General features: G+C 43.4%; 1 protein-coding gene across 2 annotated transcripts in view; it reads right to left on the bottom strand.

The window, feature by feature from the left end:
- Positions 1-551: 551 nt before the first annotated feature.
- SLC5A11 (solute carrier family 5 member 11) overlaps positions 552-26,876 on the bottom strand; it is a 54,022-nt gene continuing 27,697 nt past the window's right edge. For both annotated transcript variants that reach the window (XM_061209988.1, XM_061209989.1), the window contains 11 exons: positions 26,224-26,328; positions 24,930-25,035; positions 22,152-22,232; positions 16,477-16,682; positions 12,395-12,530; positions 6,055-6,162; positions 5,566-5,716; positions 3,490-3,658; positions 2,877-3,092; positions 2,027-2,195; positions 552-835 (listed from right to left, as the gene is read on the bottom strand). In XM_061209988.1, the coding sequence (XP_061065971.1) occupies positions 630-835; positions 2,027-2,195; positions 2,877-3,092; positions 3,490-3,658; positions 5,566-5,716; positions 6,055-6,162; positions 12,395-12,530; positions 16,477-16,682; positions 22,152-22,232; positions 24,930-25,035; positions 26,224-26,328 (1,653 nt within the window). In that variant the 3' untranslated portion in view covers positions 552-629. The remainder of the gene's footprint in view (positions 836-2,026; positions 2,196-2,876; positions 3,093-3,489; positions 3,659-5,565; positions 5,717-6,054; positions 6,163-12,394; positions 12,531-16,476; positions 16,683-22,151; positions 22,233-24,929; positions 25,036-26,223; positions 26,329-26,876) is intronic.

Raw genomic sequence — 26,876 nt, 5'->3', positions numbered from 1 at the left:
AGCCAGCAACAGTGAAAGGCAGGAGATAGAATGCAGGTCCCATTCCCTGTGCTTGGAAGGTGAGCTGGAGAGAGTTCAAGTGCTAACAGTCAGCCCAGGGGATGTGGCTACCGGGGGGGCTGGGCATCTCTTCACTTGTCCAACTCTTTGAATTTGGCTATTGATGTTACATGATGGACAGGAAGAGTGAATAACTGGCCTTCTGAGACAAAGAAGACTTTATGCCTCTCTCTTTTTCCAGCTTCTAGCCTTCATTCCCTTTTAAGAAGAACAGGGCTGGGACTTCCCTGGTGGTCCAGTGGCTAAGGCTCCGCGCTCCTAATGCAGGGGGTCTGGGTTCAATCCCTGGTCGGGGAACTAGGTCCCACATGCTGCAGCTAAAAGATTCTGCATGCTGCAACTAAAGATTCCCGCATGCTGCAGCTAAGACCCGATGCAGACAAATAAATAAATATTTAAAAAAAAAAGAAGAAGAACAGGGCTAACTAAATGTCATGTTGAAAGTGGCCCATAAACACCTTTGAAGCCTGGTGGTAAACAAACAAAGCTTTATTATTTTTTTTCCTTCATTAAAAAATTGGGGCATTGATAGCAGACTGAGAGCTTGGACCCCTGGGTTCACCCCCATGCTAAGCAAAGTAGCCCCAGAGAAAGATGGCACAGCTGATGCAGATGATGAGATTGACGTCCAGAAGGGTTTTCACCAAAGGGTTTTCATCCAGGGAAACTATGACGGGGTCTGCTCTGCTCGGCAGCTCCTCCTTGCCCTTGTTCTCCACCCCACAGAGCCACAAGAGGGCTTTCACCACTTTGGACTGCTTTTTGGTCATGTCACCTAAAAAGAACCCAGCAAATAAGGGTCATAAGGATGGGCTGTGTCTCCCAGGCAAGAGAAAAGAGAGACCGGGTGTGTCCCATGCACTGTGATAAATACTTTATGTTCCTTTTCTGGAAGGTATTCATTAAGACTTTGATTCTGGAAGACTCTTTAGTTCTAGAAGATTGGTATTTTGAGACTTTTCACCATCTTCAGGTGCAGAATTTCAGATGAAAAGATAGAGACTCAGCCTAACTTGAGCAAAGCACACAGCTGGTTAGCAGAGGCAGAGGTGGGTTTAGGACCTGTTCTATCTGACTCCCTCCCTGTATCGCATCGCCTGCCAGGAGGCTGAAGAGAGATGCACACTCTTGCAGGGAACTCTCTTTCCCCATTCAGAGCTGGGTCTGCAAAATCAGCTGCGGGTGGAGCCAGGCGGGTGACGTATGGGAGTTAGGGGAGCTGATTTTCTAATTAAACACGTCACCTCTACCAAGAAAGATTCTCTCTCTCATCTTTCTTGAAACACATGGCCTTCTGGATCTATCCTGGAGTTTCCCACGGTAGGATGACATGGGTTCATATCCACAATTATTATTTTTTTTAAAGCCATGTATGATGATTAATGACAACCACAGCCTTGGGTCATGGAGACAGTAGGGACTGGTGGGGACCTTGGCTAACTGTATATTCCAGGTCTAAGGAACAGCTGCTTTGCAGCTCCAGACAACTTTCGCCATGCAGACATATGGGCTCCATGTTGCCAGATATTCCAGTTTTTCAAGAGAAGATGGAAATCTGGAATTTTATGTGAAATCTCACAATTTTTAAATGTTAACTCACATTTTATTAAAAGAGTAGGTGAGCTAAAGCAAAATATGCCTGCAAGCTGCCAGTTTAAAACCAGTAATTTAGAGAATGCCAGCAGTACCCCAGCCTACCACATGGGGTTTTGTGAGGATCAAATGAACCATGTTTTAGTAGGCACTCAACAAACACTGGCTCTAATTTTCCACCTGAGGCATCTGTTGAAAGTTACTAACCCTTCCAGTGGCCAGAGAGTGAGGGAGGACCAGACCCTGGGAGTCAGGCGATGCTCTAATTCCAAGTGTGCCCATTTTCTGGTTTGTGATTTGGTAGAAAAATTTCCCCTTAATTATACGATGCTTCTTGAGGTTCCTACTGTAACTGAAGAGCGAGGCAACTCACAGCTGTGGGTTTTGGGCATGTTTTCTTGAACAATCTCGAACTGGATGTTGGTTCTGCTGGCCTCTGGTGTCCTGTTCTGAGAGAGGGTAAGAGGCGGGGGAGTTGCTGGTGGCACCTGTTCCTTCTGGACCATGGGGTCACGGCGAGTAAACCAGGTCAAGCGACTGACCTACAGAGCAGAGATGAACTGTGAGATGGGGGTGGAGTGGTGACGTTCATCCCTTTCTCCCACCGCCTTCCAACCCCAAGCTCAACCTTCACATCTGAGTCTCTCCCAGTCTTGCCCTCTCACTCCACCCTCCAACAAGCTTCAGCTCCCAGCACTCTTCAGAATCAATGGACATTTCCCCCACTCAGTCCCCCATCTTGCTTTGACAGCCCTAATTCTCCAGTGGGGATCTCACCCTTCCTCATTCTAGTCCCCAGAGCTTAACCCTAGCCCGTGGGTGTGGGGGGAACCCAGTGATCAGCATTCAGCTCATCCATTTCTCTGGCCACAGGGACTAAGTTGGTTCATGGGTGATCATGTGTCTTGAGCTGACTCCATCAACGGGCATCAGGAACTTCACTGGAAATGCTGGGACCAAAATGCTTATGCTTTTGCTTAATGAGAATAAGAGAGGATGTATCCCTAAAAGCTGCTGGGCCCACAAGGGGCCTGAGAACAGAAGGAGAGGTGAGAGATGAATTCTGATGGTATTTTCACTGTCCTGAAATCAAGTTCTTCCCAAGACCCAGCCCTGGACTTTTCAGCTTTTTGAACAATCAGTCCTCTTCACTGAAGTCAATTGGGTTTTCTGTCACTAGCAGTGAAGGGTCTCAATGGATACAGTGTCAAACCCAAAAGTACCATCTCCTTGGAGGGCGGCTCTGTGAACCAGCTTACGGCGGACACAATGATCAGGGTGACGGAGGACAGAATCATGGAGAAGTAGAGGTAGTGGACATCCTTTACCACAGCTGGCCGCTCATCTGGCTGGTCACACCGAGGCTGCACGTAAATGAAGTCCAGGACCAGCCGAACCAAGCCTAGGAGAAGGCCCAAGATGAGACCGAAGAAGGCACCCTGCGAATTAGAGCAAGGCCGTCTTAGACACGGGCAGGGCTGTGGGGCGGCCGGCACAGGCCTCCGGAAACCTCAACAAGCCCCCTCAAGAGCATGGCTTTCTAGTGACGGTCACAGCAGGGGTCAGTGATTCGAAAAGGGCTGGAGATACTTATCTGTTTATCTTTTACATATAATTAATCAATTACATATAATTCCCTGTTAATTCAGCTTCCCTGTTTAAGGACAAAATGCATCAAAATAGAACCCTCATTGCTTTTTTTCAAAAGCCAGGTAGCACCCTCCCTGTATCTTCCTCCACAGAACTCATCCTCCCTAATGACACCTGACATCCTCATGTCCCTCTCCAGTCCCCTTCTCTCCCATCCAATGGGCTGAAGGGCTGATCCAGAGCTACCTTTTCGTTGGTCCGCTTCCAGAAACATCCCATGATGAAGACCACAGCCACGGGAGGCTGCAGGTAGGAGCTGATGGACTGGATGTAGATGAAGAGTTGGCCGCCCTGGCTGGCCTGGACCACAGGGATCCAGAGGATGGAGACCAATACCAGCAGCAACACAAACACCCTGGTGCCGGATGGAGAGAGACCCCCCCATTAGTGTTTTATCTCCCCTGAACACTTCTCTCTCTTTTTTATAGCTTTTCGGAGGTAGAATTTATATACCATAAGATTCACCCATTATAAGTGTGCAATCCAGTAACTTTTAGTAAATTTATAGAGTGGTGCAACCAACACCACAATCAAGTTTTAGAACTTCCATCACTCCGAAAAGTCCCCCCCATGCCCATTTACTATTTATTCTTGTTCCCACCCTAAATAAGCACTTATCTACTTGTGTCTCTATAGGTTTGCCTTTTCTGGACGTTTCAAATAAATGGTGTCATACAATACATGGTCTTTTGCAGTTGGCTTCTTTCACTTAGCATGTCTTAGCATGAGGTTCATCACTTATCATGTATCAGTATTTCATTCCTTTTTATTGTTGAAAAATATTCCATTGAGTGTATACGCCATTGTGTACCATTGTTTATCCTTCACCCATCAGTGGACATTTGGATTGTTTCTACTTTTGGGCTATCGTAAAAAATGCTGCTATGAACATTTGTATACAAGTCTTTGTACAGCCAGATGGTTTTATTTCTAGGGATGCAATTGCTGGGTCACATGGTAAGTTTATACTTAGCTTTTTAAGAAAATACCAAACTGCTTTTGAACAGTTGAACCATTTTACATCCCCACATGCAATGCACAAGAGTTCCAACTTCTCTGCCTTCCTGTCTGCCTTTTTTATTTTTTTTTAAAGATTGATTGATTGATTGATTGATTGGTATGTTGGGTCTTCGTTTCTGTGCTAGGGCTTTCTCTAGTTGCGGCGAGCGGGGGCCACTCTTCATCGCGGTGCGCGGGCCTCTCACTATCGCGGCCTCTCTTGTTGCGGAGCACGGGCTCCAGATGCGCAGGCTCAGTAGTTGTGGCTCACGGGCCTAGTTGCTCCACGGCATGTGGGATCTTCCCAGACCAGGGCTCAAACTCGTGTCCCCTGCATTAGCAGGCAGATTCTCAACCACTGCGCCACCAGGGAAGCCCCTGTCTGCCTTTTTGATTGTCGCCATTCTAGTGGGTGTGTAGTGGTATCCTGCAGGAACTTTCTAGACTACAATCTCGCTTTTTAGATTATTCTAGATTACAAGTCCTTTGTCAGATATATGGCTTGCAAATATTTTCTCCCAATCTGTGGCTTATCGTCTCATCTTCTTAATGGTGTCTTTTGAAGCAAAAAAGGTTTGGGTTTTGATGAAGTCTAATTTCTTTTTTTTTTTTTTTTTTTTAATGGATTATGCTTTTGATGTCATACCTCTCCCTAACCCAAGGCTGAGACAGCCCTTAGGTACACCTTCTTGAGGGGCAGAGACCCAAGATGCTTATTAGCATATATTTTACATAAAATGTACATGCCACTCACTTCGGTCATTTTCATTCCCCCCATTAGATATCAGGACTTTGCACAAGACTTGTTAGAGAAACCTTGCCCCCAACCCCCAGAACACCCTTCTCCCTTTTACCTGGCTAACTCCTATTCACCCCTCAGGTCCCAGTCCAAGTTGGAGACTTTTCCTCTGACTCCTTAGGTCTCCTGGCTCCTCCATCATAACATTCATTGTGGTTATAACTGCCTGTTTACTTATCCTTTTCTTCTTCTAGCTCCACAAAGGCAAAACTGAGTCTTTTCTTTTCACTGCTATATGCCCGGCACCTGGCACGTAGTAGGTGCTCACTGAATAGCTCTTGAATGAATGAACGCTTTACTCATCCACGGAGCCCTGATGTACTTCACCTTTGCCATCAGAGGAGGCTGAGACAGCCTGGAGAAGTCGAAGGCTGGACTTTCCCTCTGGGTGGCTCAGCTTTCTCCTCCCTGGGTTATCTGGACTTTTCACACCCCTGCCTGGCCCCAACGCAGTAAGACTTTACCTGCCCACAATCATGAGCTCCTTCTCAGATGCCCGAGGCCGGAGATGATTCCAGAGGTCCATGGTGAAGATGGTGCTGGCACTGTTAAAGATGGAGGTGAGGGAGGACATGAGCGCCGCCACCATCACGGCCATCATGAGCCCGCGGAGCCCTGGGGGCAGAAGGGAGGTCTTTGGGCCTCAGGCTTTTCCTGCCTTCACCGCTGACCCCATTTCCCAGGCCCATAGCCAGCTGGTCCCAAGAGGTTCAACTCGGAGGAGGGGGAACTCAGGGGTGGGAGCCGACAGGAGGGACTCAGAGGGGCGGGTGGGGCAGAGCCCCCTGCGTAGCCAGGGCCGGAGCTTTATCTGGGGGCTTAGTTCCTCAGCCCAGAGCCCATTCTTTCCCACAGCCCTCCCATCTTGTCCCCCTCCTCAGATTAGAGCCCAGCCAACGTCCTCCTTTCTGGGTGCCCCGGGGGGACTCAACTGAGGGGTGAGGGACCATTACCTGTAGGCATGAGTTCCAGCACAAGTTTGGGATACGCGATGTCAGAGCAGCCGGCGGGGTTGCTACAGACCTTCTGGCAGATTTCTGGGTCTGCACAAGCCACTTGGTCTATGGAGGAAACAAGCCCAGAGCTGAGCAGACAGACCCTCAGAGCCCCAGGCCTGGCCAAAACACGGCCTGGCGCACGCCAGCACCAGGAGACAGGGTTACTGTATATAAGTGTACAGTTCAATGAAATAAAAAGGAGCCTAGACTTGATAAACCATGGCCTTGTTACTTAACCATTCTGGACCTCAGTTGCCGTCTATCTACAAAACTGGGACAGTAACAGAACTCTACTTCATAAGATTATAGTGAGGATTGACTGAAATGATATACATTACACGCTCAGCACAGAGTCTGGGACACAGGAAGTGCTGAATACATTTCAGCTGTACTATTGTAACCAAAAAAAAGCCGAGACACCTCACGGCCAGTCTCAGCACAGTGCCCTACATCAGGCTCCCTAAGCCCCCCAAAAGGACACAAGCAATTTACATCTTTACCTAAGTTCATCGGAAGTGCAAAGGAGAATGCCATCACTTGACACATGGCAAATATTTTAAAAGCTCCTCTTTTCCCCATCTCCTTCTCAATAGTATACATAGTTCAACAGCTGTTCCTCATTTTAGACTCATAAGAACCCAACCAGGCTCTGAATTTCTCTCTCCTCCTCTTTCTCCATTTCTGTATCAATTCTTTTCTCTCCTGAACAGCATTTTGATTTTCTAGTGTAAATCCACCCAGACTTCCTGGCACCTCTAGTTCTTCATCTCTATCATGATGAACACATGCCAAGCTTAGAAGCATAGACCTCTTGCTTGGAAGACAGAAGAAGAGATTTAAAAATTATACGAGTGTGTGGCACAGAGTAGATGCTCGATACATTTTTCTTGGGGAGAGACTAGCTATCTCATTATTAGTGTAATCTTTACAGAGGGGAAGGAACCTGGTTATAATCACCCAGCAAGGTCATGTTGGAGACAGAACAGGTCTCTCCATCCAATCCAATCTTTCAGAGGAGGAAGGCCAAGAGAGTGCAGGTTGTTTCCGTGGTATGGCACGTGTGTTTGAATGATAGCTTTCTTGTTACTTTCTGTCTTCCTCAGCTCCGCATATCTGAGCTGAGCCACGCTCCTCACCACCAGCTCAATGCCAACACAACACCGCTTACCCCCCCCCCCGGACCACTTATAAATCCTCAAGTCTCTTTGGCCTGTTGCATCTAGGAATAATTCCCATAAATAACTCCTAGACCCTCCCTCTGCTCAATCCAAAGGCCTCTGTCCTTCTTCCTCATTCTGATGAGCAACACTGCCTTCCATCCCACCTTCTACGGCAAGTGGGAACTACCTCGAGCCTCAGTTTAGGGGTGGGCTTGGAGCCCTTCACTGCCCACACCCATCTCCTCCCCGGTTCTGATGCAGTATCAACGTCATGATGATCATGTAGCTGAGGCCTCAAATTCACAAGTGTCCTCAAATAGAGATGTTTGACAGTATCTCCAGATGAGGTGGTATGTCTAGTCTTTATATTTTTATATGTGTTAAAACTGTTAATTTAATAAATGTAAACATTTAAAGTACATCATAACTTTAAAATCTAATATTGTTGGGTTTTGTTAATTAAAAAATTTTTTTATTGAAGTATAGTTGTATAGTATAGAAGTTTACAATGTTTCAGGTGTACAGCAAAGTGATTCATACATAAAAAGAATATATATATGTATATATATATATATAAAGAATATAGTTCCCTGTGCTATATAGTAGGTCCTTGTTGTTTATTTTATATATAGTAGCGTGTATCTGTTAACCTCAAATCCCTAATTTATCCCTCCCCTAATATTATTGATTCTTTTTTTTTTTTTTTTTGCCACACCATGTGGCTTGTGGGGTCTTAGTTCCCCAAGCAGGGATCGAACCTGGACCACCAGGGAATTCCCGATCTTTCATTTGCTTTTTTAAGATAGCATAATACCTAAGAAATGGAAATCACCCCAGGCCCCTTCATCCATTAGGAAGCCCAAGGACTATCTGGTCTTTGTAAAGTTTCTCCGCTCACTGTTATGTCTTCTCAAAGCTGGGACCCTTCCCTCCACTTACATCCACCAATGGGAGAGGAAATGGGTGCTCTGGCCACAATTCATAATACGAGTAACAATTGCTATGGAATAAAAGTAGATGCCTCCAAAACTCTGATTCAGTCTTAGACAAAATTAAGACCACAGACCAAAAATGATATTTGACAGGAAGTATTGAGAAGAAACAACCTCGTTGAGAAAAATGCTTTTGAGAGGTCAAAGTTCTTGGCTTGTTTATGACTTGTCTGCGGAAGTTTAGGAGAAGATTAGAAAATAGTTATATTCCTGTGGCCAGAACATGGTATGGAGCCTCCCAAGTGGGGCGAAGATCTTGTCTATGTTCAAATCTTGTGGGTTTGGACTCTTGTTGTCCAAAAGCTCCTCTCTTCAAGGGACACCAAGAAGGAACAAGACTCCCCCTGAAATAATTCATTTAATGACCTAGTTTTTGTTTAACCTTCTAGGAATGCAACCTTCAACCACGAAACACGTGACAGACACAAAGTTTATAAAGCATGTTTAGGGCAGAAAATTGTGTTTGTTCGTTCAGGCTAAAGAATATGTTCATCATAGGGAAACTAGTTGGCTCAGCTAAGTTATAAATGAAACCAACAGCCTTGTGATTGTTAACCCACCATTCATTAATATCAGCTCACCTGTCTTGGTTGAATTAATCAACCATTTCATATATGGAGTGGATTCCCTTGTCAGATCCTATGACGCTTGAAATAAAGGATGGCTCTAGCAGAGTCCAATCCAAACACTGCACCAAACCTCCTTCTTCCAAATGCCAACATTCATGGAAGTTCACTATGACTCGGATGCCGCAAATAAACACTGTACATACACCTTCTCATGTAATCTTCACAACTCCATGGGGAAGATATTGCTATTATACCCATTTCAGAGACAAGTAAACTGAGGCCCATAGAGACTAATAACATCCCCAAATCATAAAGCTAGTATCATGGATAGGATTCAAAACCTTAGCTTATTCCAAAGCTCAGGTGGAGATGATTGGCTTTGTAAACAGGAACATTTCTAGACTCTTGTGTTTCATTGGTTTGAGGGTTGTTTTGTTTCTTTCTTGGTTTCCACTAGAGTTCCTTTATAAGTGGGTGCTATTTCTTGGACAGACTAAGTGGAAGAGGATCTTGTCCAGGTTCAAGAGAGCTCAGGATCAGAGCATCCTTTTAGGCAGTGCTGGATCCATTTGAAGATTCAGCAGGTTGCTGATGGAGCTGAGATGGAGAGAAGAGTGGAAATGGGTAGGAACAGTGGCTTGGCCTGGCACCTGGCCCTTTAGACCAGGGCTTCTCAATCTTCTGCCGGGCACCACCCCCAGAGATTCAGATTTAAAAGGTCTTGGACGGGACGTGAAAGTTTGCATTTTTAGCAAGTTCCAAGGCAACCCTGATGCTGCTAGACTGGGAACCACACTTTGAGAAGCTCTAGTCAAGACCTTCAAATACACCACACCCACCTCACCATCTCCACCCTACCTCACTCTCTTAAATTCCTTTTGCACTATTGCTAGTACCAAACGCTAGAGTGTTTTGATATCAATTTTCTCGTACTTTTTCACGAGTACCAGACTCATCTGTTACGTTATAAACTCCCTAGGGGCATGGAATGTGGCATTATGTTTCACTTAACAACCATTATTGATTGGCTGACTGCTAAGAGTGAGGGTCAGGGTCTTGTTATTGATCATCCTGATACTGATCCAAAGCTTAAGATGTGATTTCCTTGGCTTCCCTGGTGGCGCAGTGGTTGAGAATCTGCCTGCCAATGCAGGGGACACGGGTTCGAGCCCTGGTCTGGGAAGATCCCACATGCCGCGGAGCAGCTGGGCCCGTGAGCCACAATTACTGAGCCTGCGCGTCTGGAGCCTGTGCTCCGCAACAAGAGAGGCCGCGATAGAGAGAGGCCCGCGCACCGCGATGAAGAGTGGCCCCCGCTTGCCACAACTAGAGAAAGCCCTCGCACAGAAACGAAGACCCAACACAGCCATAAATAAATAAATAAATAAATAAATAAATAAATAAATAAATAAATAAATAAATAAATAAATAAATAAATAAATAAATAAATAAATAAATAAATAAATAAATAAATAAATAAATAAATAAATAAATAAATAAATAAATAAATAAATAAATAAATAAATAAATAAATAAATAAATAAATAAATAAAATAAAAAAAGATGTGATTTCCTGAGAGGGACAGTAGCATGATTAAGAGTCAGGTTTTGGAGGCAGATGCCCCTGGATTTAAATCTTGGCTTACCCAGCACTAGCCAAGTAACTTCCAGCAAGTCTCCTAACCTAGGAGTGACATAGAGTCCTCTTTTTTCCTTAACAGTTTCATCCAATCCATCATTCATCTGGTTGGCTCCGCTCTAAATTATATTTTCAAACCATCCACATGAATAAACTGTTGCCTCTTCACAGAGGCCTTCCCTGGAAACCCTGTCATAAGGAGCCCCTGCCCAGCATTCCCTGTGATGTTTCCCTATGCATTTTCCTCACAGCACTTAGCACAATCAATGAATAGCTCACTTGCGTATTTTTGCCTCCTTCACCACTAAAGCGTAATCCCCCCCAACAGCAGGGATACTGTATGTCTTGTTCCTTTATGGATCCCCAGGCTCTTCTAGAAGAAGGCCTGGCAGATAATTGGCTTTCAAAATATTTGTTGAATCCATGGAAGAATAATAAATGAGTGAATCAATTAATTTCTCTGAGCTTTAATTTCTGTCTTTCTTTTGGCCACGCGGATTGCTGGATCTTAGTTCCCCGACCAGAGACTGAACCCACACCCTCGGCAGTGGAAGTGTGGAGTCCTAACCACTGGACTGCCGGGGAATTCCCTGATTTCTTTATCTATAAATGAAAATAACAATAGTACCTATCTCATAAGGTCCTTTTGAGGAATCAATGAGATAAAACATGTATAGAATAGTAAAAGTGAACACTTCTATAGTGCTTACCATGTGCCAGGAAATGTTTTAAGCCTTAGGAAATATTATCCCCATTTTACAAGTGAGGAAATAGAAGCACTTAACAGAAATTAAGTGATTTATTCAAGGTCACAGGAGCCAGGAAGTGGCAGAGCCAAGATTCAGGCAAGGCATTTCAGATCAGTGTTCAGATTCATAACCGCCACACTCTACCACAAAGCTCCTCACACAGGGACTGGCCCTTAGCGCAATGAATGTTGGTTGCTTTAAGCCACTTTCTTTGTTCATATGTCGCCTTGCCCCTTAGCTGTATATTTTCCATCAAGTCACCATAAAACCAAGGTCCCAGTTCTTATCCTCATCTGGGATTTTTCAAGCCTCGTGCCGCTTCCCTGGAAAGAGGACCCATGGCTCTGGGTTCGTCATCCATCAGGGCTGGAGAAGCGCAATCCCAGCATCTGGCACCACGGACGTCTCCCCATCCTTTCTCTTCCCCAAGTCCTTCCACCTAATTCATAGTTCTAAATTATTTTGACAAAACTTCTGGACTAACCATTTCATCCTACCCTTCCTTTACCTCTGCAACATCATGTAAGATAAGGCATAGGGGAGGGAGATTTCTGCCCCTTTGAGTTAATAGCAGCTTTGGTCAATACAGGGTTAAACTTAATGAGGCAGAAAGGAGCTTTCTTCCACACAAATCACCAGTTCCTGACATCACAGCGACTCCCAGTAACATCCGCCTTCCCTAGTCCTGTTTAATCCCCATGCTGCAAACCTCATCCCTCTACCAAGTTTAAAAAAAAAAAAAAAGCTAAGACAAATACTCTAGAGGTTTTGATAACCCTGATTTTGTTAAGAAAAGGAACCCCCGAAGGGTTCTATTGGGCCAAAGTTGCCAAACCACTGGGTTCAAACACTGAAGTGTGAGGGGAGCCCTCACATGAGATTTCAGGGAGCTGACATCTGGAACCATGAGATTTTAGCCTAGTTTGTGGTTTCAGAAAATATACAGTTGAGGCGAGGCCCCAGATATGTCTCCATTCGATTTGGCCTGGGACATTTATAGGACGTTCCCATTGAACCAATGTTGGGAAACAGCACTGAGTCAGTAGTTGCCGGGATGGAGACACCTCAGCTGAATCACCAGGAAGGGACTCCAGCTGCATTCTTGAGGGGCAGTCAGTAATATGTTCAAAACACTTCACAGGGTCTGAGACTCACAGACAACCTCTCCTCCCAACTGTCTTCTTACCTGGAAAGAGGACACGGCTGACCATACCAGGGAACACCATGATGAAAAGGGGCAGGACCTTCAGGTATGCGGCCATCAGAGAGCCTCCTTTGGCATGGGACAGGTTCTTGGCAGCCAGAGTCCGCTGAACAATCACCTGGAAAACAGTGGTGTGGTTGGAAGTTGAGATAGCTTTCTCTTAAGGCCAACTAGGTGTGCATGGCTTCTTTGTAGGCATAGTAGACCCAGGAGCTTGGTTTGCCTGCCTTCTCTAAGGAAACATCTCTCCTATTCTCAATCCCTGTGATCCAGTGGTCCAGTTGGGGTAGCTATACCAAGGCAGAGAAATCAAGAACGGGAAGGATAGAAGAGGAATGCAAATACTTTGCTAGGAGTGATGAGTTAAGAGAAAGAGAGGATCTGAGATATTGCTACCAACAGGATTGGCATGTCTGGACGTGTAGTTACTGCATATGGTGTGCCTAGGTCTTATCCTGACCCCCTTCTCTCTGTTGTGTGGCATAAGGTAGGTCTTGTTAAGATTTATCCACTTAGAACAGATTGGTGGTTGCCAGAGACAAAGGGTGGCGGGTGGGCAAAATGGATGAAGGGGATCAAAAAGTGTAAATTTCAGTTATAAAATAAATAAGTCCTAGGGATGTAGTGTACAGCATGGTGACTATAGTTAATAATACTGGATTGCATATTTTTAAGTTGCTAAGAGAATAGATCTTAAAAGTTCTCATCACACACAAAAAAGGTCTCATCACAAGAAAAAAAATTGTATCAATAACTGTATGGTGATGAATATTAACTAGATTTATTTTGGTGATGATTTTGCAATATATACCAATATCGAGTAACTAAAAAGATTTATCCACTCAAAGAGAATGACATGTTCTAGAGTGTTTTCTGAGTAGAAGACTGGTCCCCAAAAATCCTGCTCCAGGCTTCAGATTGAATCTACATGAGCTCAGAACTTTCTCTACTATTTCCTTAGGCTTTGGATCTTGAAGCATCTGGAGAAGTTGCAGAGGCCTTGGTGAGTTACTAGAGCTTTTATGAGTTGGTTCAGCGAACTGTGGACAAGAGGAGTGAAATGTCATGACCATCATGGTGCTATGGTGAGCAGGACAAAGTGGGAATTCTCCCCATTTTTTAAAATAATGTTCATCAATGGCATAGGCTTCCTAGAGCATCCTGCTTCTTCTTTTGAAACCCATTCCCTCTCCACAAGGCTACCCTGTCATCTTGGGTACGGAATCTGCTTGATCCAGGGGTAGGCACCTGACCCACCCCTGGCCAATCAGAGCCCTTATACAGCGTATTTGGATTTGGGACTTGGAGAGTTGTCAGTCTCTTTGCAGTTGGTCTGCAGTGAGAGACCACGAAGTCAGCAGGTAAGAGAGAAAGACAATGGAGAAAGAAACCAGAATAAGTTCCAGCAGTTTCTGAAGGCTAGTTCAGCTTCCTGCCGTTTGTATTCCATGAGCTAATAAAACCCTTACCCTTTTCCTAAGTTGGTTTAAATTTGATTTTTCTTTTTCTGTGACTTGCAACCAAGTGTACCCTCACCTGCACAGATTATTATTATTTGTTTGGATGCCGTTAGTGAAAGACTCTAAAACGTGGCGTCAGCTTGTGTGAGGAAAGGTGGAGGAGCAGTGAGTTTCCCTCTATCCAGAGCTGGGAAGTCAGCTGTTTAACTGTTACCTGTCACTTCTCAGGACTCCAAACATAACACCTATTGGGCTTTCTAGAACACTTAAGAATGTGATAGTTACATGGAACGATACAGCATCTATAGAATACTTTTTATTGCTTCATTAAGCTGCCAAAAGAGGCATGCAAGCTTCAATCCTTGTCAGTCCATCTGGAAGCAGAGAGGAAAGAATTTAGAGCTTTGGAAAACCAAGCCCTTTCGACAGGAGATCCAAAGCTGTGACTGAAAAGAATGCTGGCTTTTACTCCCATGAAGCGGCGCCTCCAGATGTGAATCTGAGACAGCTGAGTAAGTTTGAAGAGAGTTGTGCGGCTCAAAACCCCACAAGCCCTGGGAAGAGGGTGTCGCCCTGTATGACAACCCCCGGACCCAAGTAATGGAACATGACTCATAGGAATGTTATGAAAATCAATGAGTTAACATATAGGAAATGCTTGGATCAGTTACTGGTACATGGTCCAGCATCAATCAATGTTTGTGTCATTACGATTATCGACGGTGATTTACCTCTTCTCTGCCCGTCTCTGCCCGGGAAGATGAGGAACACGCCCCCAATCAGTGAACAGCGAATGCTGCTTTGTCTTTCTCCTGCTCTGAAATGAGCTGCACAGGGCAGCAGTAGCACAATGGACTAACACAGTCTTTGGACTCAACAGAATTCAGCTCAGCAGCCACAAAACCAGAAGTCATGGGGTCCAAGGAGGGCTTGGGTTTCTGGGCCCTCTGGCCCTGCCTGCCATTTGGAAGAAGATCAAGTCATCCTGGATTAAGTCCCCAGGCTCTTGAACAATGCGAGGTTGGGTGGAGGTGGGCTTCGAGGGTTGCACACTGGAATCCCAGCTAGTAAGGGTGTGAGGCATCTCAAGGACATATTTGTATGGATTAATAAATATAAGCTGTTGAGCCACGTCAAGAGCCGTGGCATAAACCCATAGCAAAAATGTAAATGTTTTAAACGGTTTATTAAATGCCCCTGCAACAAAAGGGATTGTGAGCAAATTCCTAATGCTTCCCTTTTTCGCAATTATTAGTAACCCCACTAATGAGGAAACAGAGGCTCGGAGATCTTAGACAGTGTCCCGAGGTTATGCCACCTGAACTTGATTCCAGGCCTGTTAAGGTTAAAGCCCAGGCTGTTAGCCTCTGTCTGAGCTGTCTCCCAGGGTCTCTCCAGCCTGAGATTTGCTAACGAAGAGGAGGGGTGCTCTCTCTTAAAGGGGCAGTATAGCACCCGTCTCTAGCTCTTCACTCAGGAGTTCTGACCCTTGGGGTGACCTGGATTCACTCTCTGCAGTGTCCCCTCCATCAATTCTGTGGTCCGACTCCATGATCATTGTTTAAAGTCTCATCAGCCCTGAATATGAAATAGGGCTTCCAAAATGGCACTCAGGTCTCTGATCATTAATGTAATGGAAAAACACATTTCAACAGATGATATATTCACAGGGTTTGAAACCTGAGAAAGTATAAACAGGTGTGCAGTGAAATGGCTCCCATCCATCCTGGCACATCTGCCCACCTCCCTGCCCACAGGTAACTGCTCTTAGTTTTATATACATCCATCCGGGGTTTCCTTCAGCACATACAAGCAAATGCAAATATGGATTCTATCCGCTCCCCACCCCCAACCTTTTAACACAAAAGAGCTTATTATACACACCACAGTGCCTTTTGCTTTTTTAATTTCTTTTTTCCACACCAGTTATATATTTGCTTTAAGGGCTTTGCTTTGGCAGGTCCCTCTGCCTAAAACTCTCTTCCCCAACAATCACCAGAGCCCACACACTCTCCTCCTTAGCTCAGAGGTCACTTCTCAACCATGACTCCCCTAATCACTCTATTTTAGATGACACTCCCACACCCTCCACTCCCCCCCCCACCCCCCACTCTGCTTGTTTTTGTTTTTTTAATGACAGTTGTTATCACCTTTTAACGTTCCCCATAATTTATTTATTGCCTGTCTACCTCCACCAGAAGAAGGTGAACTCCGAGAGCCTGTTTGATTTGTTTACTTGTGATTTCCAAGTGGCTGGCACATAGAGGACACCTAGTGAGTATTTGTGGAGCAAATAATACCAATACCAGTTTTCACCTCTCTTTAAAATGTTTCATCTCTTTTGCTTACTGGATCTTTCCAGACATCCAGCAGGATGTATCAAGCTCTCCCCTTTGCAAATGTCAGCAGCTTTGGATTTGCTGCGACATGAGCAAGAATAAGGAGATAACATGTAGAGCAGTAGAGAGAAAGAAGTTCTCAAGGATGTCTGGGGAGAAATGCAAATAAGAGAACAGATAGCGGGAGAAAAAAAAACCCAGCCTCCAGATACTCCAAGGAAGGAAGCGTCCCAGAGAGCAGCTTGCTCAGCCTGCTGCCCTGTACCTGATCGGTGCACCAGTACCAGAGGGACGGGATGGACATTCCAAATAGGATCCCAGGCCACGGGAGATCAGATGTCAGTGGGTCTCGGAAAATATGGAAGGCATCTTCCCGGGGCAGCCCGCAGCTGCTGTTCCCACTCCGGTTGCTGGCCACAGCCAAGAAGTATTTCTCTTCCAGGCCTTCCAACCCGCCGACTGCAGCAAAACCTAGTATTCAGAGGAAACCCAAATTTGCCAGGAACTCAGACTGATCCACAGCAACTCATGAGGGGATGGTCGGAGATTGGTGAAATCCTACTTAGAACAGAGATACCAAGGAAAGTTAGTTGACTTAAAGGTTCTTCGCCTTTTTTTTTTTTTTATGCCTTTGGTAGTGACTGTGGATTGCTTCTCAGAATAATATTTCTAAATATACAGTACAAAATACATAGATTGTAAAGGAAACCAAATATGTTGAAGGCACCCATCAAACCATAAAAACTCTGACATAGTAATTATTTATTTGCTCCATTAAGTAGAAAGACCCCACAGTGGGTCAAACAACAATTTAGTTTTAAAATAACCATGGACACAGTGTTTCAATACATCAGAAGCAACTGTAAAAACACTTGGATAAAAACCTCGGGGGGGATATGTTTTGGTATCAAAGTCACAGATATTGCAAATATCCCTGTGGTTTGTTGCCTACACTAATAATTGAAAGATGCTAATATGAAAATAGAGATGAATTTCTTTCCCATCCAAGATTCACAAAACCCCTGAATTCTGTCCAGGCTAAGAAAGCCTGCCTTAAGGAAACATTCTTTCACCTCTGAACTTCTTCTCAGCTACTCTCAATTCATGGTATCACAAGAGTGGTCCAAGTAACTTATGGCCTTGAGCAAGTCACTTCCCTGTCTGAGATTCGGTTTCCTCATCTGCAGGTGGGGATAATGTAGCACCAACCTCATAGGGCTGGAGAAAGACTAAGTGAGATAATGCACATAAAATGCACAGCATCTGGCACCAATGTGTGTTGGCCTTAAAAAATAATAAAGCACTGCAATTTGCAGATAATTTGCTTCTTTTCATTAATTGAACAGATTCAAGATTATCCCCAAAATAGCATTGCTGTCACCGGATTATGTTCTGGAGGGTTGTGTTTGTCTTTTTGTTGTTGTTGTTTTGTTTTTTTCTTGTGTTTTATTTTTGGTTTTGTTTTTTGTTTGTTTCTTTGTTTTTTGGAAAGAGAAAGGGTTGGTGTTACCACTCGAGTAGGAATGATATGTAACCTGCAGCCTGGCTTATCTTTGCTGAAGATTGTGGTGAACAGTGGTTACTGGGGGAAAAATATTGTGATGATAAATTTTTGTCATGCTTTTTTTCCCCTGAAAAATTATTTTGTGGTAGTGGGAGAGAGGGAAGTTTTATTAATAATTGGACCTGCCCATCTGAGTATGTAAAGCACATACATATAGATAATAGCAGGTAGAAAGGCTGAGAAAAGAATCACCCCAGGATGGGTGAAAATAAAGTAGGCAGAGCATCGTAAACTTTAATGTACCCACAAATCACCTGGGAACCATTAAAAAGCGTATCCTGATTCAGCAAGTCTGCAGTGGTGCCTGGGATTCTGTCCTTCTAATGGGCTCCCAGTTGACACTGATGCTGCTGGCCCATGGACCACAGTCTGAGTAGCACCCATGTAGGAGACATCAGGGTACCAGATGAAATTTGGAATCCTCTTGGTATAAAGGAAAGTGGCGGGATCTTGATTTCAGTCACTTTAATAAGCTCCATTTTAGGTTAGTTTTTCAGTTTCTCTTGTTTTTTGTTGGTTGTTTTGTTTTCCCTAGATAACCAGTCATCTACAAATAATAAGAATTTTGTCTTTTTTTCCTGTGTGTATATTTTATGAGTTTTATTTTTTATTGCATAAATAATGAGATAGCACTCTTTTTTTGATTCTAATGGTATTGCTTCTAGTTTTCTTGGTGCCTCTTTTAGAGTGTGTTTTTAAAACAAATATGCTAATCTCTATTAATTTCCATTAAGGTTTCCTACCCCTTGAGTCAAATTTAGTAACTAAAATTTTCCTAGAAAAACATGGATTTTAAGCGAGTTTTCATGTAGCTTTGTAAATTATATTCTTATCATCTAAATTTTTCTCTCTGTGCTTTTAGTTCCTTTTCTCATTCCTGATTATACTGCCTTGTTTTTCTCCGTTTTCCTTTATTTGATTTCCCACTGTATTTTCTGGTTCTTTTCAAATAAATAGATATGGGAGTAATTCATTCTGTAGTTTTTTCTAATTCACTGGATTGGACTTTCATATTCATTAATGTAAATGTTTTTCTAGGAGTACAGCTTTGATTTCACCATTAGGGGTGAAATGTAATGTGCTCATCATCTTTTCTAAAGTCTGTAATTGCAGTTTTTATTTCCTCTTTGACCAAGCACCATTAATGAGACTGCTTTTCTAAGTAATTAGATTTTTTAAATTTATACTTTTTCCTAGTGAATTGAAATTTTTTTGTTTTGTGTAGGTAAAATAATATAATCTGAACAATATTTACATGAATATTTTTGCAAAATTTAGTTAGTTTTTCAATGATTCATTTTTGTAGATGGTTCTATGATGCTGGGGAAAAGGTATACTCACTATTATGAGAATGTTTATTCATTTATATAATTATAACTTCCAAAAGCTTATTTATGTTTTGGCTTCTTGTTCTGTCATGTGTTAAAATTTTTGGTACTATTTTGGTTTCTATCAATTTATTTTATTTATAACAACTTTTGCTTTGTGAATCTTGCTGCAAAGTTATTTAATACATAAAAGTTATATCTTCATTGTAAGTTTGCTTTTTTTCAATGTAAAATGACTTTTCCCTCTGTTTAATGCTTTTCACCTTACGTTGTTTTATGTGTGCCACCTGAAAAATTATATAAAGTGAAAAATTATATAAAGTTTAATTTTCTTAACCCAAACTATAATCCTTGAGTTTTGTTGAGAAAATAAACAATATATGACTAAATAAAAGCATAATAGCACAAATAGTTATATTCGTGAAGGTGAAAGATCTGTACATTGAAAACTATTGATATAAATAACAGTGATGAAAGAAATCGAAGAAGACACAAATAAATGGACAGATATTCTGTGTTAATGGACTGGAAGATTAATATTGTTAAAATGTCCATACTACCCAATGTGATCTACAGATGCAATGCAATCCCTATCAAAATTCCAATGGCATTTTTCACAGAAACAGAAAAAAACAATCCTAACATTCACACGGAACCATGAAAGACCCTGAGTATCCAAAGCAATCTTGAGAAAGAAGAACAAAGCTGGAGGCATCACATTTCCTGATTTTGAACTATAGTATTTTGAACTACAAAGCTATAGTATTCAAAACAGTATGGTATTAGGACAAAAACAGTCATATAGATCATGGAACAGAATTAAGAGTGCAGAAATAAAACCATGATAAACTGGGTGATTGGGATTGACATATACACACTACTATATATAAAATAGATAACTAATAAGAACGTAATGGGAACTCTACTCAATACTCTATAATGACCTACATGGGAAAAGAACCTAAAAAAGAGTGGATATATGTATATGTATAACTGATTGACTTTGCTGTACAGCAGAAGCTAACATAACATTGTAAATCAACTATACTCCAATAAAAATTAATTTTAAAAAATTTTAAAAATAAGCTTCATGATGAAAGAAAGAATGAAAGAAAGAAAGAAATAAGAGAAGGAAGAAAGAAAGGAAGGAAGGAAGGAAGAAAGAAATAAAGAAAACCATGCATATATGGTCAATCAATTTTCCACACTTAAAAACCTGCAGATACCTTGGGAGAAAGTCTACTACATATAGCAGAATGATGAAGGTTGATGAAGGTTGATCTGTAATCTCTCTCCTGACTGATTGTAATGAATTAAGTAATGGAACTTCCTCATTGAGACCCCGTACTTTTAGGGAGAAAGATCAGGAAGTTTGGCTAACAATAACAGACCATGTCAAGATCTATCTTTGGGCTCTCTTGCCTCTAAAACCTGAAAGTGTTGTGAGTCATTTGTGTGGCACTGGGAGGTTCAAAGTTTTGCTATTTATGATAGCAACTACACCAAACATTTATCTAGTGAGGCCGGACATGTGTCCTTTATATATTTATTACTCATTTGTACTTCCTTTTTATATATATCAGTGAAGTTTTTCTTCTACATGACGGTCCAAAACATTTCCTGTTAAAGTTAATAATAAGCAAGTCTTGTTGCTGTTCTTGTTGTGAAACTAATGTATTATTCCATGAATTTTTGTTTGAAAGGTAGAAGTGACACATGCAAACATTCAAACTGTGCAGAAAGGCACGATGTTAAGGTAAAAATTCTTGCCTATACTCTTTGCCTCCTGCTCTTAGACTCTTCCCACAAAAGTTATTACCACATTATCTCCCCACTATTATCACCAGGGCGTATGATGGGGAAGGAAGGGTATGAGATCTGAAGTCAATCTGACTGGGTTTGAATCCTGGCTTTGAATTCTAGCTTTGTGACCTTGAGCTAACAGTTGGTGCCTTAATTTTCTCATCCAACAAAAGGGGTAAAAATAATACTGATATCATTGGGTTGTTATGAGCATTAAATGATAAAACATCTGGATCACAAGTGTTTTAAGAGGTATTCGTTTATAAACTTTTAATTTTGAGATAATTATAGACATACAGAAGAGTTGTATAAGTAGTACAGAGAGTTCCCATACACCTTCACCTAGTGTTACTGTCTTACATAAGCAAAGTACAGTTACAGAAACTAAGAAATTAACATTGGTGCCTTACTATTAGCTGTTCAATTTGCACCACTAATGTTCTTTTTCTCTTCTGGGATCCAATCCAGGATCCCACATTGTGTTTATTTATGTTTCCTCCTCTCTCTGTAGTTCCTCAGTCTTTCCTTATTTTTCATGTCCTTGATACTTTTGAAGAATACTGGTCATTGTAGTGTGTAAAATGTCCCTCAATTTGGGTTTGCCTGATGTTTATTTACGATGAAGTTGAGGTTATATATTTTGGCAAGAATGGCACAGAGGTGATGCTGTGTCCTTCTCAGTGTGCCATATCGGGAGCTACATATTGGTACGTCTGATTACTGTAATATCAGTTAATATGCCTTGATCGCTTAGTTACAGTGGCACGTGCCATGTTTCTCCACTGTAAGGTGGCTATATTGACCTTTGTAATTAATAAATATTTTGGACGTGATACTTTGAGACCAAGCAAATATCTTATTTCTTCATAAACTTTCATGTGCTGACTGCAGCATTTATCATTGGATCTTGTCTGTAGTAATTATGACTGTGGTGTTCTAATAGTGATATTCTATTTCCCTCAGTCTGTCTTCATTTATTAATTGGAATTTTCCTGTAAGGAAGAATTTTCCTTTTGCCCCCTTTTATTCGTTTATTTAATTATTTATCCATGTCAACATAGGAGGATCTATTAACTTTTCCTTAAAAAACAGTAAGTTTCCATGATATGCACAGTTCTCTTCCAGCTAAAATTACCATGCTTCAAGCAGGAATCCCCAGCTGGGTTTGAAACAGTGATGAAAGCAGATGTCCATGCTTGAGAGAGGTGCTGTCATCCACCCAAATGACCCTGGGACCCCACTTACTGTAGCCCATCAGGGTGAGCGCTCCTATAAGCATGATCAGAGTCTGTAGAGCATCCGTGTAGATCACAGCAGCCAGGCCACCTAGTGGGAAGATGAGCACTGAGGTGAGGGTCAGGTACTCTGGTGGAGAGGAGTTACTCTGGTGGCAGAGGGAACTTGGAATTTCAAGACCTGACGGGGGAGAGTTCCTAGTGTTGATTGTTTGCAAAGATGACCACAATATCTCCTTCCCAGGTGCCTGCCCATTTTGTAATGTGGCTTTGCTGCTCCTTTCATGTTGAGGTGAGGTTGATTTCTCTTCTTCTTAAATATGGTTTGGCCGAATGACTTGCTTTAACCAATAGATACGGTGGAAGTGATGTTTGCAGCTCCAAGTCTGGTCCTCAAGAGGCCTGCAGTTCCTGCTCTTGTTCTTGTGTTGCCCCGAGAACACTATGCTTCTTTAAGAAGCCCAGTCTAGCCTCATGGAGCATGATGGGCCACCTGGAAGGAAAGCCCAGCTGACAGCCAAGCTAACCACCAGCCACCTGAGTGAGACCATTTTGTTCCACCCAGCTGTTCCAGGTACCATCTAACTAATATAATTCAACCGAGCCAGGTGAGAACAGCAGAAAAACCACCCAGGCAACGCATGGAATGAATTGTGGATGGAAATAAACCATTAACTCTCTAATGGGGGGTAGGTGGTTAGTTACACAGTAATTTCTAACTGACATGGGAAGTGATGCTTGGGCCATGGTCCCCAAGCTCTGAAGACCTTTATTTTAACATTGGAAAGAGGATGTGAGTACTAGGTATTCAGAGTCTAATAGGCTTCCCAAAGAGGGTCAGAGTGGTTGGCCTCAGAGGATTCTTATTGGTCTCGCCACCTAGAAAAATCTTTGTAATGACAATCGTGGTAGCAAATCCATCAGCATCTGGACAAAACAATCTTTCCAGTCTCTTCCCTATCCTTTTCTCCTTCCTCTTTCCCTACAGAGAAGGGACACTTATCTGACATGAACATATTTACTCATGGGTAAAGTCACAGTACACTAAAAAAACCAAACAAACATTCATGTGGGTGTGTTGTTCTGTGATTCCTCCTTCTTTGCCCCAGGAATAGGGTCATCTCACAAATGGAGAGAGAACTGGCTTAGCATCTGGCCCCAATTCTCTGCTGGCCCCACTCAGGCAATTAGTCAGCCTGAGTGTGGTGAGATCCTGAAGATTGGTACCACTGAAACCCACCCACGTTTCTATGCTAATGTTTATTGGGCATTTATCACTTACCAGGCACTGCATCTAGTGTTTTATTCGATCACTCACCAAACATCTGGTGAGCGCCCAACCTAGTTCTACGTGGTAGGGATACAGAGGCAAACAAAACAGCATGTTGCCTGTCTCCTCGGAGCTTCTAGTCTAATGGGGGAGACACCCCCAAACAAGAAAACAGAGAGATAGATTGGCAATTGTGACTAAACCTTTCCTTTCCCTGTGCCCCAGACACATGGCTTCTGTTAGCGCTGAAAACTCAGCCCAGATCTTTCTGCATCAGCGGGCTTTTGAATTTCTGAGAACTGGTCACTCTTCTGTCTAGAGCCTCCAGTGGTGTTCCACCGCATTTGGGACTAAATCCAGGCTCATCTGATTTCCTTCGATGCTCCGGTGCCTGCCCTTTCCTCCACTCCTTTCTCCTCCCATCAGGGCTGCGGCACAGCACGATGCCGGCGTCACCACTGTCACTCCAGCTTGTATGAGTGGCCTCCCCCGGAGCTGGACAGGACTCAGCCTCAACACATGTGCTCGCTCAGCTTCAGCCACCCTGACCCCCTTGCTATTCTTCAAACAAACAACACGGGTTCTCATGTCAGAGTCTTCCCTTTATCTGATTTAAATCTGGTCCACATGTCACCTTAGAGAGGCCTTGCCTGAACGTTGGATGGAAAAGAATCCTCCCACCATTATTCCCCATCTCGTTATAACAGTACACTCTGACATCACTTATTGGCTTCCTTGTTCATTGTCTGTCTCCCCTTCCCCACTAGAATGTAAGTTCCTTTGAAGTAAAGATTTTTTCTGTCATGGGAATTCCCTGGTGGTCCAGTGGTTAGGACTGGGCGCTTTCAATGCCGTGGGCCCGGGTTCAATCCCTGGTGGGGGAACTAAGATCCCACAAGCTGCGCGGCCAAAAAAAAAAAAAAGATTTTGTCTATCTTGTTCACTGCTATGCCCCATTTCCTAGCACGATGCCTGGCATATGGTAGGTGATACATAGATAGATATAGATACAGAATTTGTGGAATGAATTACACCAAGAGGAGGCAGAGAAGGATGAAACTGGAACAGAAGATGAGAAGGTGAATATTCAAAAGCAGATACATGTCCAGGTGCTGCACTCCACCAGCCACTCTTCTGGGATGCAAGTCTGAGGGGGAAAGTTGAGGTTCCCTGGCCTCAGGCTCCAGAATTGCAGTGGTTTATGGTCTAGCTTTGTATACTGTGTGTGAATACACATGCTCAGCAGTTAGTAGGTTCTAATGAATAGTTCTTGAATAAATAAATGGAAAATAGCTTTATGCAGTTGTGGTACCTTTTTAAATCCTCCCTTCTATCAGGCATCCCTCTTCCTTTGGACAATGACCAAGAGAAATCATATTATCTGGGGTGATGGACTGAGGGTTCATGAAGACATGGTCTTGGCACACTGGAACATCAGAAGACGAGCCAGGAAAAGACAGGGTGGCCCACAGCCCCTGCCCACCACCTCTCCCAGAGTCACCCCTTGTTCAGTCGTACCTGCAACAGTGTATAGAGCTGTGATGGCCAGCAACCCGACTATGGCCAGGTACAGATTTAGGTGCAAAGACTGCTGAATGAAGATGGCACCTGCATACATGTCTACCTGGAGAGACATGAAGTTGACGGGTGAATGAATGAATGGACGTTTTAGCACAGTTTCCCCAGGCTCAGGCCCTAGCCTTGATTCTGGCAAACACAGAAACAACATATGATGTCCTTTCTTCATCTCTTCCTAGATCAGGGGTCTCAAACGGGAGCCCTACGGGTGATAATGTTTGAGACCCCTTCACTGGGCTAATACAAGCGCCTCAGTCGTCTTCCTGTTTCTATTCTTGATCTGCCTACTCTCCATCCTCCACACTGCAGCCTTTATCAAATACCATCATGATCATCTCATCCTCATCAAAACTCTTCAGTAGCTCTCTACTGCCCCCAAGATAATGTCCAAATAAGTTAGAGCTGTATACCAGGCCCTTCATGGTTTGCCTGCCACTTGACCTCATTTTCTTTACTCACTTCAAGCTCCCAATTCTCCAGACGCACTGAAATACACCCTGTTTCCCTAACAAGTCATGTTTATTCATGCCCCCAAGCATTTGCTTATTCTGTCCAGCCCTCTGGAATGCCAATCCCCCTTTCTCTACATCCTCTCTACATCTTCCTCAGATGTAACTTTCCTTGGGAAGGTTTCCCCACATCTGTAGCTTCCCACCAGAATGAGCGAGCATTGTCCTTCTGCCTTTCACATCTGGAGCTGGCACAGAGTCAGTTTTTGTTGTTTGAATTGAATGGAATTCCTCTGCCCACCCCCTCCCCCACCTAGGACAAGGTTCCCCCCAGCTCCAGATGGAAGAGAAGAGGGCATCAGTGTGAGTCAGGCTGAGCAGCATGTCCTGGAGGTTGCAAAGCATCTGCTCTTGGCTGCTTTCCAGAAGATCTGCCCATCCAAACGTCAGGGTGGGGCAGGCTCAGTGGACCATCAGCACATATGATTAATAGTTGATAACTGCCTGATCCCAGAAGGAAGATGACAGACCCACCTGAGGGCTCTCTGAGTCCCATTCAGTGATGGGCACCATCCCAAGATGTTGCTGAAGAAGCTTTGGCAGGATGAGGGGGAGGAGTCCTTTCCTCTACCTTTTTCCCATACTTCCTCTGCCCCTGCTGAGCTTTTGCCCCCACCCCTCCCATCTTCCTTGAACCTCCCAGAAGCTTCCTCAATAGGAAGAGAAAGTGGATGCGGAGGGACGCCACCAGCTGAGCTTCTCACCAGGCTGTGTCCCCACCTTACCGAGATCTTGGTGAAGATGTAGATAAACAGGTAGAGCACAGCCAGGATGATGGGGATCCTGTTGCCGCCAAAGCGTTTCCTCAGGTATTCTGGCATCGTGGTGACCTGGGGACCAGAGTTGAGATTTTGCCACCCAACAGCCCTTCTTCCCCCTCCCCCCTTCTCCCCAAACTCAGAAGCACAGATGGTCTTCTTGGGATTCTCAATGGGAGACTTAAAAGAGAGGAGAAAATGGGAACAAAGGGGTGGAGTGAGGATGGACCGGGGTTCTGTGCAGAGTTATGTACCCAACTATCATATATCCCAAATGTATATGCCACCCCAATTTTTGCCCCCTCCTGTGTTATTATTGTTATTACATAAAACTTAATATAGATGTTACTATTATAAAACTTAATGTTTTTCTTTAAACCCACTCATGTTTATATTGAAGTAAACTTATCTAAAAAGAAAACTTCGAATCACCACTGTAAATGAAAAATCAATCCTAAACTTAAGGGAACCAGCAAAAATATGCACATGGATAATAAAATCACTCATTCATGTTCTATTCTTTCCTGGCAACTTCCTCTTGAACACCAAAAACCCTGGGCCCAGAGCCTACTCATTCTTTCTTTTAAAAAAAAAAAAGAAGTTGTCAGGAAAAGTGTTCA

The sequence above is a fragment of the Eubalaena glacialis genome, chromosome 13, assembly GCF_028564815.1.
Source record: "Eubalaena glacialis isolate mEubGla1 chromosome 13, mEubGla1.1.hap2.+ XY, whole genome shotgun sequence".
Lineage (NCBI taxonomy): Eukaryota > Metazoa > Chordata > Mammalia > Artiodactyla > Balaenidae > Eubalaena > Eubalaena glacialis.
Note: the sequence above shows the minus strand (reverse complement) of the source record. Positions and strands in the feature narration are given on the sequence as shown.